The sequence below is a fragment of the Sturnira hondurensis genome, unplaced genomic scaffold, assembly GCF_014824575.4.
Source record: "Sturnira hondurensis isolate 20B ecotype Veracruz unplaced genomic scaffold, ASM1482457v3 Scaffold0011391, whole genome shotgun sequence".
Taxonomy (NCBI): Eukaryota; Metazoa; Chordata; class Mammalia; order Chiroptera; family Phyllostomidae; genus Sturnira; species Sturnira hondurensis.
The window spans coordinates 1,201,523-1,213,932 of NW_028084022.1; the positions used below are offsets into that span (position 1 = coordinate 1,201,523).

At 36.4% G+C, this 12,410-nt stretch overlaps 1 protein-coding gene across 1 annotated transcript in view; it reads left to right on the forward strand.

Moving 5' to 3' along the window:
• ALG13 (ALG13 UDP-N-acetylglucosaminyltransferase subunit) overlaps positions 1-12,410 on the forward strand; it is an 88,657-nt gene that overhangs the window by 32,762 nt on the left and 43,485 nt on the right. Inside the window, 6 exon segments of the mRNA XM_037060165.1 lie at positions 367-417; positions 1,152-1,198; positions 2,563-2,635; positions 7,463-7,544; positions 7,734-7,896; positions 11,566-11,641. Coding sequence (XP_036916060.1) covers positions 367-417; positions 1,152-1,198; positions 2,563-2,635; positions 7,463-7,544; positions 7,734-7,896; positions 11,566-11,641 — 492 coding nt within the window.

The following is a 12,410-nucleotide window of genomic DNA, read 5'->3' on the forward strand; positions in this document are numbered from 1 at the left end:
GTAAATGCATGTTTCCTGTAAAATTTAAAGTGTTGGACTTATAATTATTGGGCTTGATTGATTTATGAAAATTGTCAAGTTGGCATTTTAAAACAAATTCATAGGTACATAGCATTTGAGGAAATGCACTGGTGTTTGGGTAAGCCAGGACCAATTCCTAGTATACTTTTATGGTCCAGCTTTTCTCCACTCATAGCTTTTGTATATGTCCAAATCTTATTGAGGTGCTGTGCAAGATAGTAATTTAATACCATAATTATTGAGCTGAACAAAAACCCATTGAAGGATAGGATAACATTGCAGAATATAATCAGATTTCAGTAATGTTATGTATTTGGTTAAGTCAAGTTTGTTTTATTTTTGAAGTATGTGGAGGGATCTTTTGAGAAATACCTGGAACGGTTGGGAGATCCCAAGGTAAGATAAAATATGTGGGTTTGATCTTTTCAAAGTATTTGGAATAAGAACCTAAGTAATCATTCAGCTGTGTTGCTTTAGCTAGAGCCAATCTATTGTCTTAAGTAGCCAGCTGTGTTGAATCAAATAGTTCTTGCAAAAGTTTAGAGGCTGGCAGTCAACATACTGTTTTCTTGTGTTAAATCTTGAGAATTATGTGTTTAACAATTTTACCATCCATAGATTAGTGAAAGAGTACCTGCTGTTTGGGAACAGGACAAGCCTAAGCCTTTTCATTTTAAAGGGGGAGGGGGATATTACTAGGAGGGTAATGAATGTTACTAGGAAGTCATTATTATTTTTTATTAAACAATTCTCCTGATTTGTAGTTATCTTTCTTTTAAGCGGGAGTAAAATCCATAAACACACATTTAATTAAAAATTTTATGTGATTAAAATAAGTCCATAGTTCTGGGTTTAAAACACATGTACTAAATATCCTGCTAACTTCATATTCTTAACGCTAATTCCATTTTTATTGTGCCTTTTAAATCTCCCGTATTAACTGTCTTTTTTACTTAATGGCTAAGGTCTTTAGGTCCTTTTTTTCTGAATTAAATTTATGTTAACAAGTATTTCAAGTCTCAAAGCAAGTTATATTTGTTTCTACAAATTCTGCATCCAAAAAATAATTCATGAACTTGCAAAAACTTGTATTTTCTAATTATGCAATGTTTTTTAAAAACTCTGTTTAGGAAAGTGCTGGCCAGCTGGAATTAAGAGCTCTTTCTCTAATTTATAAGTAAGTTGAGTCTCTCTCTTTTTAAAGAGTGTATGTGTGTTTGGTTCCTATTAACGTCCCTTTAGAATTGGGAAAATTTTGAGATGTGATGTATTGATAAATAGAATGAAGAAGTCTAAGCCAAGTCAAATTAGTATAATTTTTAGGTGAAGAATCTCTAGCATTTTTGTCCGTTTGAATGGAAGTATAAAGAACTTTAAGAACTGCTATTATTATTCCTGAGGAAAATTAGAATATTTATCTTAGAATTTTGTTTAAGTTTGTGCTTCTTTTGCATGCATCCTCATTGGGGCATCCTTGTTAGGGCTGCATTTCTTCCAGGGGAGTAGAAATCGTTTTTGTTTTTTTAGGACAAGAAAACCAGATATTACAATGGTTTACAGTTTAACTGTGGTATTAAAATTTCTTAGGGAAATTAAGAAAAGTCTAAAGCTGCTCTTTAGGGAGGTGATAATGGAAGAAATTTTGAGTAACACTGTTCTAATGCTTTGGAAGTTTTGTTTTTGTTTTTGAAATTGCAGAAGTGGCATATCTGAAAGCTGTAGGGATTTGAAAAAGCTATGTAATACAGGTTAGAGGCTAGTGGGAATATTGTTCATTTGAGAAGTTTGATCTGTATAAGACTCTTTCCCAAATCTGATGGTGAGATGGCATATACCTTGGTAGTGTTAGAACCCTTTTGTTATGGGCACTTTTTCAAGTTAGTGTTTTTTGGTTTCCACTTTTCTCACTAAATCCAGCAACAGGTGGAATGGCAGAGTTTGCTTTTAAATCAGGTGCCAGCTCTTAAATTGGCCTGCTGTCAGGTTTTGTATGGCCCTCGAGCTGAGAGTGCTTTTCAAAAAGTTAACAAATCAAAAGAAGGATAATGCTTCATGGTATGTGAACATTATATGAAATTCAAATTTCAGTCTCTATAAATAAAGTTTTATTGCAACACAGTTATGTGCATTTGTTTAGCATTGTCTATGGTTGCTTTCATGCTACAAAGTGAAAGTTGAAAAAAGCCTACAAAAGCTGAAATGTTTATTAGCTGGTCTTTTATCAAGAAAAATGTTTATTATCTGTTTTTTTATCTGCTCTAAATAAGTGGGAGCCTCCAGAACTCACAAATGTACATATAATTGGTACTCTATCTTCTTTATTCCTCCTCCCCTAAATTAAGATACATTTTAAAAAATCCATAGGACTTTACTGGCCAATAGCTTCTGTACCTTGAATTAACATTATTTAATGTTTTAAGCACTTGGATTACTTTATATGAATAAGGTCTGCAGTTTAAAAGAACAAATACTTATTTCTTATAACTATCTCATATGCCAAATTATGTCTTTTCACCCCACCTTTGTTTTCTACTCACATAGTCGAGATTTCATTCTTTATCGCAATCCTGGAAAACCTCCAACTTGTGTCACAGATAATGGCTATGAAGACAAGGTAAGATGAGTGAATGTTTACTAAAAGAAAAAAGAAATTGAATGATGCTGTGGGCTTACCAGGATATTAAGCAATCATCCTTTTATACCTATTTAGTTAAAAAAATAAAAGCCTGTTCTGCCCTTGCTGGTGTGGGTCAGTGGATTGAGTGCTGGCCTGTGAACTGAAAGGTCACTAGTCAAGGCGCATGCCTGGGTTGTGGGCTGGGTCCCCACTTGCGGGCATGCAAGGGGCAACTGATCGCTCTATCTCTCGCACATCAGTGTTTCTCTTTCTCCCTCTCTTCCCCTCTCTCTAAAAATAAATACGTTTTAAAAAAAGTAATCCTATTCCAAATGTAAAGCCTTTCTGCCACCAGCCTTTTCCTCTCCACTGAATCATTATCACTGTTGTTAGCTACTCTTTGGAACAGACATGATCTTGTCACTCCTCTATAATAGAAAACCCTAGTCAGCTCCTCATTGATTAGAAAAGTAAGGTTCAAACTGTGAAGCTACGTATTCAGTGCTCTAAAGAGTTGCAGCCTTTCTTTCCAACTTTGTTTTTCTCCAGCATTACTATACCACACTTCCAGATAGACTTTTATACTTTTTTCTTTCCTTTGTGTCTCAAATGTATCAATTCCTGTGAAACTTTTCCACCTCCTCTGGAGTTACTGTATTTTTTGGACTATAAGACATACTTCCCCCCAACAAATTTGGGAGGAATAATGGTTAATGCTGCTTTTGAGTTCTGTTTACACTTACATTGGTGAAATATGTTATTTATGTTATTAAATATTTTACCACATTTTTTGCTTCAAAAATTTTTCCCTGTTTTTCTCTAAAACCTAGGTGTGTTCTATGGTCCAAAAATTCGGCATTTCCTTCCTTTGTATTACCCTAGCATCATCCAAGCAATTATGGTATTTATCGCATTGTTTTTGTTTTCATATCTGTTTCTCTCATTAGTCTGGAAGTTTCTTGAGGGCAGTGGAAGTGTGCTACTACTGCCTAAGTAAGGTTCAAATAGTAGTAGGTTAACAACTTTCAGCAGGTGAACAAATTGTTCTTCAGCATGAAATTTTGCTTCCAAAAAGTTTTAAGAAAATATTTTATCCTGATTATTTGATTATTGAATGAAGATTACACAATATTTGACTTTCTAAATCTTGTTTCACATTGTGGAGTGAAATTAGGTGATGTTTTGATGATGGTAAAACAAGACTAGACATTGGAAGTACTGTTAGGATGTTGTAGTAATCTAAACCAGCTTTCCTCAACCTTTTTGGCAGCAGAGACCAGTTTCACGGAAGACAATTTTTCCACCGATGGGAATTGGGCAGGAGGCAGAGCTTGGGCAGTAATGAGAGTAAAGCTTGCTCCCTCGCCTGCTATGCTCACCTGCTGTGCTGCCCAGTTCCTAACAGACCACTTACCTGTACCAGTACTGGTTTGCAGCCCAGGGGTTGGGGACCCCTGCTGTAGACAAAAGACCTGAACTAGGCAAGTGGCATTAGGATGCAAGAGATAATTTAAATGATAAGTATAAATTGGGGCACATTAATTGTTTTACCAGTGGTACCGCCATCTAATTTGTTCAGCAAACATTAAGCTCCTGTAGTATGCCAGGCATTTTACTGGGCTTTGGGGATACTAGAATGAATATAATAAAATTCTTGCTCTGCAAGGGTGTAAGAGGCTATGAAAACAGACATGTAAGTGTTTGGAAAGTGACAAGTTGTATAATAGAAGTATGTGCAAAGACCACAGAAGAAAAAGCACTTTACTCTGCTTACAGGAATTTAGAAAGTTTCGTTGTATTGGTGGCATGTAAGTGGAGTGTCAAAAGATGAGTCTCATGAGTATGAAGGGCACTCTACTCATAGGAATCGCTATATGCAAAGGCATGGAAGCAAAAGATCCTTTGGGACTCAAATAGTTTGGTGGAGGGAGGGCAATGATAAAAAGATAAGCTAGACTTATAAGAGGTGTAGTAGGCCATGCTAAGAATTTGTCATTTTTACTGTACAGAATAGTTAATTAAAAATTTTCCCGCATATTTTGGAAATTTTCAAACACACAGAAAAGCTAAAGAAAAATCTACAATCAGCATCCATATCTGCCACTTACAGTCTACTGTTAATATTTTAGTATCCTTGTTTTATCAAATATATATTTATCCCTCTATCCATTCATTAATCCATCTTGATTTTTATGTATTTCAAAATAAATTTTAGATATTAGTACAGTTGCTCTAAAACACTCATTCAAAATTTTTAAATAGAGGTATATAATCAGAATTGTTTGAGGAAGAGGACCATTAACTTTTAGCATTGTGTGCAACATTGCCTGAGATGAGATTTAGACATTTAGATCTTTACCAGGACTCTAAACCTGCAGTTCAATATTTTGCCTTGACATTTTATTCTTAAAATTTTCATATAGAGAAAACTTAAAAGACTTTTATAGTGAACCTTTATATACCCACCTCCTAGTTACTACAAATTATACAGCTCCATTTTCAAAGGAGTCTTATATATCTCAGAGATACTGATCTAATAAGTTCTTTTGAGTGTGTGCAACCATGAGAATATCATGTATAATTACCATCTATACATATACACAGAGCTAATACTTATCAACCATTGGGTATTTCCATGCACAGGATAGTATATATATGTCTGATTTGGGAATACATATATAAAGTGAGTGTGTTTGTTCGTACTGAAATTTAAGTATGGAAAAGCCAGGTGGCAGCAGGTACTTGCCTTATGTATCACCTTGCTTTGCCTAAAACTGAGTTGCTGTATCTCAGTTCACGTTGTAACATTTATATTTGAATTGTTTGGGTTTTCAAAAAGAACTTTATTAAAAGCAGTAAACATTATTAATGAGCCTTCCATAAAATATATTTCGGAGTCAGTTTTCAAGGAAATAAATTCCTAATGTTCACCTTGGTACCTTTCACCTTCTCTGCTGACCTTGAATTCTGCATTTTGAGGTTATTTAATGTCAAAGTGAATGCTACTGGAAGCTAGCCATCTTCACTCAGCCCATTTGCTCTATCTTTCTAGAATAGACATGAATACTAAAAACAAAATAAAAATTAAATCTGGAAAAGTAAAGTAAAACTCCACGTTCTTCATTCTCATATGCTTCATAGTGACAATTATTAAGTGTTGGTGTATATACTTCTATATGATTCTCTTTGCATTTTTTAATGTAGGTAGGCTCATTTACAGTTAACATTCTGTTATATGTTCTTTTTAGATGTCCTCAGTAATGTAGATCTGCCTCATTCTTTTAATTAATTCACTGCCATTATACCCCACCTGGCACCCCCAACAAACACATCACACACAATTTGTGAGAGAATTATTATTTTATGTTGAGATACTACCAGGAGCATAAAAACTATCATGCCTAGTTTTTCCTATTCCAATCAAAATGGAACTGATTGCCAACTGAATAGAGAAATTGTATGGTCACCTGTTTTCTTTCCTGCTTTTTTATTCATCAGTTCTGGTCAGCTGGGTTCCTTTACTCCTTAACAACTGCCTCCAGTTATTAATCTTTCTTAGTTGGAGTTCCTAGTTCTTCTAAAAAGGCTTCTTTGTTCACATTCTGCTCAATGTTCGTTGGTATTAATAAACACTTAAATGTGAATGCCCCTCAGGGTGGGTGAAAATTCGTAACTTAAACTCTACTGTGAGTAAACCTTAACCTGATACTTGCCCTCAGTGCTTTGAAATGGATTATACTGCTGGAGTTGGGAGTGGGATTTCAAAAAAAAAAAAGGCTACAGAAGAATAATAGACCTGGTATCAGAGTAATAGATCTAGTTTCAGAGAACTTAATAATTAGCAGAAGTTAGCCCAGGGTAGTATGGGGAGGTAGAAAAAGAGTCTTTAGGGTAATCTTCTGCCAGGGAAGCTTTGTGGCAACATCCTCCCATAGATCACAGCGAATCATCTTTGGTACCTCATGTTGCTGATGCCAGAAATGGCTTCAAGTGAAATAGACTTAATTACTAGGGATTATATCCCTTACACAAGACAGAGGTTTTTAAACAAAAGTTCAAAACAGTTTTGGAGTGTTTAAACAAATTTCATCATGTGGAGCCAGGGAGCATTTTTACTGAAATAATTTGGTTAGTAAGTATTGCCTTGGAATTGTTGTTTGAAAAAAACTAGCAATCAAAGGAATCAGCTAAGAAACTGATTTTGTAGCCATCAAGGAAGTCTCTTGAGCAGTGTTGCTCTTATATAGTATACTTATATATTGCTGTTCAATACAATGGATAACACTTTGAATAAATTGAAGCCTTCCATATCAGAGTTTGAGGTATTTGGGTATTTGAATTAATTTGTCCAGTCATTCTTAGAAGTTGAGCTGGGTCTTTTGTCTTGTTAGGCTTTCCATTATATTCATTCATTCATTTTATAAAAGTTCCTGTCTTTTCAAAGTTGTAAATTAGTATTTGTTTGCTATATTAATCAGAATGTGATTGAGGCTCACAGTATAGCCTTAGTGGTTTAATCTCAGCATTTAAATATCCCTGTCAAGAAAATCTCTGAGGTATAGCTTGCATTTATCTATGCTTAGATTTTAAAAATCACTTTCTCTCCAGCTTTATTGAGATAAAATCGATACATTGTGCTAAGTGAAATTAGTCAGATGGAGAAAGATAAATACTGTATAATATCACTTATGTAGAATCTAAAAATCACTTTTTAAGTAGAACATTCATTTTAGTTCATTACTTTCTGATTTACAACTTAATTTTAAGTATTTCATGGGTGTAAGATGTATAACATTCATTGTCATTCTGTGTGTTTTTCTTTAGATTCTACTCTGCTATTCAAGTAATGGTCATTATGATTCAGTGTACTCAAAACAATTTCAGTCAAGTGCAGCTGTTTGTCAAGGTATGCGAAGGCTTCATAAATATTTGGGTGTGATTTGTTGCCAGTCTTTAAATTGTGGGACCTGCCATAAATAACTCTTTTTAAAACCTTGAATTGGTACCTATTGAATTTGTATCCTGGGTTATGGCTCTTTTCACATTGTTAAATGTTATTTGGATAATTGGAGTTTTGACCATTTTTTTTCTTCAGCTGTATTGTATGAAATTCTCTATAAAGATGTGTTTGTTGTGGATGGAGAAGCATTGAAGACTGCAGTTGAATTGTTTCGAAGTAGTTCCAAGAAGAACAGAAACAATGCTGTCACTGGTAGTGAGGATACCCATGTTGCCTACAAGAGTTTAACTCAGGATAGGTAATAAAAGGAAAGGGGATATCAACTATCAGATCATCATCTTTCTGTGTCATTTGAAAGTGGAAGAGACCTGGCAAGCTTTTATGACTTAGAACACACAAAGATACATGCACATTCATTGCTCTCTAAAAATCTCTCTCTCGTATGTATGTATGTATGTATATATAGAGAGATACATTTTTTAATGGGGGAAGGGAAGTTTTGCCCAAAGAGATATGTTGTATTATGAGATGCTCAGGCTTTGGGGGTTCAGTTCAAGTCAGAATCAGGTTTTGGTTTTTTTTTTTGTTTGTTTGTTTTTGCTGGAAGAGACTCTAAAACTGCCTAATTCTGTGATTCTCAAACTTAAGTTGTATACACATTATTTAGGGTACTTGTCAGAAAGGGTAGATTCTTGGGACTACCTTCACGATGTTTCAGGTCAGAGTAAGGACAGGGATCTGCTTTCTTAACAAATATATATACTCAAGTATTCTGATGTAGATAGGCTTTGGATCACACTTTCAGAAAAAAGCTGATTCTAAACTAGCACCATAGTTTTGTAGATGATAATTGAGGTTGAGGGTGATTACTTGACAGGCACATCCAGCTAGTACAAAAAAGTCTCCCCTTTCAGGCTAAGGGGAGTTTTAGCAGCTGAAGGTCTGTCTTTTATACTCACTAGGAATATAAACAGGCCTCTGAGGAAGCAGCTATTATTGAGCAGCTTTAATAAAAAACTTGGTATTTGAAGTATTTTTTCCCAATTATTCTGCCTGGAAATTCAAATAAGCTTGGTGCCATTCAGGTCTCACCTTGTTTGTTTGTTTTTTTTTCTCACAGTTCTATTTCTTGGATAGTTAATGCTTTGAATTATTTCCCTTTGGTAGTAGAAGAGGTTTTTTTTAAAAATATAGTTTATTGATTATGCCATTATAGTTGTCCCATTTCCCCCTTCATTTCCCTCCACCCTGCACACCCCTCCCCCCACCATTCTCCCTCCCTTTAGTTTATGTCCATATGTTACAAGTTCTTCAGATTCTGTATTTCTCATACTATACTTTCCCTCCCCCCTGTCTATTTTCTACCTACCGTCTATGCTACTTATTCTCTGTACCTTCTCCCCCCTTCTCCTCCTCCCACTCCCCTGTTGTTAACCCTTCATGTGATCTCCATTTCTGTGGTTCCGCTCCTGATCTAGCTGTCCTCTTAGTTTGTTTTTGTTTTAGGTGTGGTTGTTAATAACTGAGTTTTCTGTCCTTTCACTGTCCGCATTTTTTATCTTCTTTTTCTTAGGTAAGTCCCTTTAACATTTCATATAATAAGGGCTTGGTGATGATGAACTCCTTGAATTTGACCTTATCTGAGAAGCACTTTATCTGTCCTTCCATTCTAAATGAAAGCTTTGCTGGATAGAGCAATCTTGGCTATAGGTCTCTGGATTTCATGACTTGAAATACTTCTTTCCAGCCCCTTCTTGCCTGTAAGATCTCTTTTGAGAAATCCACTGACAGTCTGATGGGAACTCCTTTGTAGGTGAATGTCCCCTTATCTCTGGCTGCTTTTAGAATTCTCTCCCTCATTTTAATCTTGGCTAATGTAATTATGATGTGCCTTGGTGTGTTCCTTCTTGGGTCCATCTTCTTTGGGATTCTCTGAGCTTCCTGGATTTTCTGGAAGTCTATTTCCTTTGCCAGATTGGGGAAGTTCTCCTTTATTATTTGTTCAAATAAGTTTTCCACTTGTGGCTGTTCCTCTTCACCTTCTGGTACCCCTATAATTTGGATGTTGGAACGTTTAAAGATGTCCTGGAGGTTCCTAAGCCTCTCCTCATTTTTTTTGAATTCTTGTTTCTTCATTCTTTTCTGTTTGGTCATTTTTTTTCTTTCTTTTGGTCCACTCCTTTGATATGAGTCCCAGTTTTGTTTCCATCACTATTGGTTTCCTGTGCATTTCCCTTTATTTCAATTAGTTTAGTCTTCATTTGTTCCTCTAATTTGTGACTAAAATCAGCCAGTTCTTTGAACATCCTGATCACCAGTATTTTGAACTGTGCATCCGATAGGTTGGCTATCTCCTGGTTGCTTAGAAGTATTGGCTCTGGGGCTTTGAGGTGTTCTTCTTGAGCCATAAGGTTTTGGTCTGTTTGAACCTATTATGTATGAGAGGCGAAGCCTAGGTGTTCACCAGGGTGGGGTGACACGGTTGCTGGGTTGTGACACTGTATGTGGGGGCGGGGTCAGAGAGGGCAAGGGCTTTTGTTCCATACTCTCTCTAGGATTTCGGTCCACTCTGCTGCTTCCCGCATGCTAACCGGGCCCCGCTGGTGCTGGCCCCTGGGTGTGTGGGCCTGTGCACCCTTCAGGACTCTGAGTCTTGGAGCTTCTCCCGGCACCTCGACCTCGAAAGTTTTTCCAGTTGGTGCTTTTAGGCTTTAACTCCTGTCGCTGGGGCCCTAGCCTGTGTGGTCTGTCTCACTGCTCTTTCCTTTGCCTGGTTTATCTGAGTGTGAATGTGTGACCACAGTAAGCCAGCAGCCTTGTGCCCCCACTGGGTCCGCCTGTTGCCACCCCACACCTGGGATCTGCTGACCACCACCCGTGTGCCTGGGTTGGTCTGGCCACTTTTTCCTGCCTGACCTCGCTCCACCAGCCGCTGACTCCGCCCCTCTTACCAGTCTGGCTGAATGGTTCATTGTTGTCGGGCTTCTTTACAATTTAATTTTCTGTGTTTTAGTTGCATTTTTGTTACTAAAAAATTGTTGTCTTTAAAGTTGGTTGTGTGGGGAGGCAGTGTTTCCACTTATGCTTCCATCTTGGCTGGAAGTCTGTTTTTTTTTTTTTTTTAACTTACTTGGGAGTGCAGGAGACAGCACCCTCCATTCCTAAATAAGTTGCTTCATTCTCTGATTTGTTTTAAAGGACTCAGGGTTACAGAAACTACGGTGCTAGGAAGGCAGGTTGTATTCTATTGCTACATAACAATATTACCACAAACTTCGCAGATTTAATCAACACACATATCTCACAATTTATGTGGATTAGGACTCTGGGCACAGCTTGGCTGGGTCTTTTTCTTAGGATCTCAAAAGACTGCACTGATGGTGCTAGCCAAGATTGAGTTCTTTTCTGGAGTTTTGACTGCAGAGAGGATCTACCTCCCCTCTCACGTGGTTCTTGGGTAGCATTCAGTTCCTTGAAGCTGTAGGACTGAAAATTTCAGTGTTTTACTATCTGTCAGTCAGAGGTAACCCTCAGCTATTTGCCACATGGGATTGGTGATCATGGCTGCTTTCTTCCTCCTTATAATTAAGAGTGAGTGACTAGTAAGACACGTACTACATTCTTACATAAAATAATGATATACATCCTATTTATTGGTTAGAAGTAAACTTAGAGGGGAATCACACACAGGTGTAAATGTTTGGAGGGCAGGAAATCATAGGAACCTCCCATCTTAAGCATTGCCCTCCCCAGGAGTTATGAAATATAGGAGGTGATCTGCTAAGTGTATTGTAGCACATACTTATACAAAGGAAGCATAAATGCAGATATTGAATAGAAAAGTATTTGCCTCATTTTTAGAACTGACCTACTTTAGTACCACTAGGTGGTAGGATATTCCTTAGATTTAAGATTTTCTTAGCTAGTACATTATATAAAACTCTTTGTTCTAAATCTTTTCAATTAGGACTGACGAGTGGGGTGATTCCTGTAGTGTTGAAAATACACCAGAGGGGTGCAATGGAGGAACAGAAGAAGCAAAGGTTTGATATTTACTAGGGCAAAGGCTTTTCATTATTTTGGTTTGCAGCTTTATAACTTAAACTAGTTAAGGTCAAATGGTCCATTCTAGTAGTATGGGGTCAGGAGGGAGTTGATATTTTTCTTTATGGAAGTCTTAATCTGAAAATGTAAAAATATATGCTTAATCATCTCTGAATTTTTATTTTGGAATTGTAGGGTTTTTTTTCAAAGCAGACTGAACACTTACATTTCAGAAGCTGTTTGTTTTCAAGTTATATTTACAAACCCAGTAGATAATTAGTTCATAATCAGTTTTACAATACTGAGGTTTCTATTTGTCATTAAAGAATATAATACTTATCTTTATCTACTCAAAGAAAATAGGTAATAATCCTGGTTGGAGAAACAGGAGAAATTTTATCATCTGTATAGGCTTAAAATTAAGCAGACCTAAAGTTTTAGGCTAGCTAAATAGGGCAAATATTATTGTATTGTAACAATCTTTATGTATGCCCCAAGGGCTGGTAATTTGAGAACAGTATTGAATATGGTGAGATTCTGAAAAAGCAGAAGAAAAAGGTAATTCCTTTGAAAATTATAAGAGATTTTGACCAAAATGAAATAAAGTTTTTAGATTTTTCCAGGTGATTTTAGAGTATAGAAACAGTTGCACCTCTGTGCATATTAAGAGGAGACTTGTTAAATAGCTCTGACTGAATCTTTAATCCTGGTCTGTGTTGCATTGATTGACATATGGTATATCCTGAGTTGTGGGCTGCTTGAGGCAAT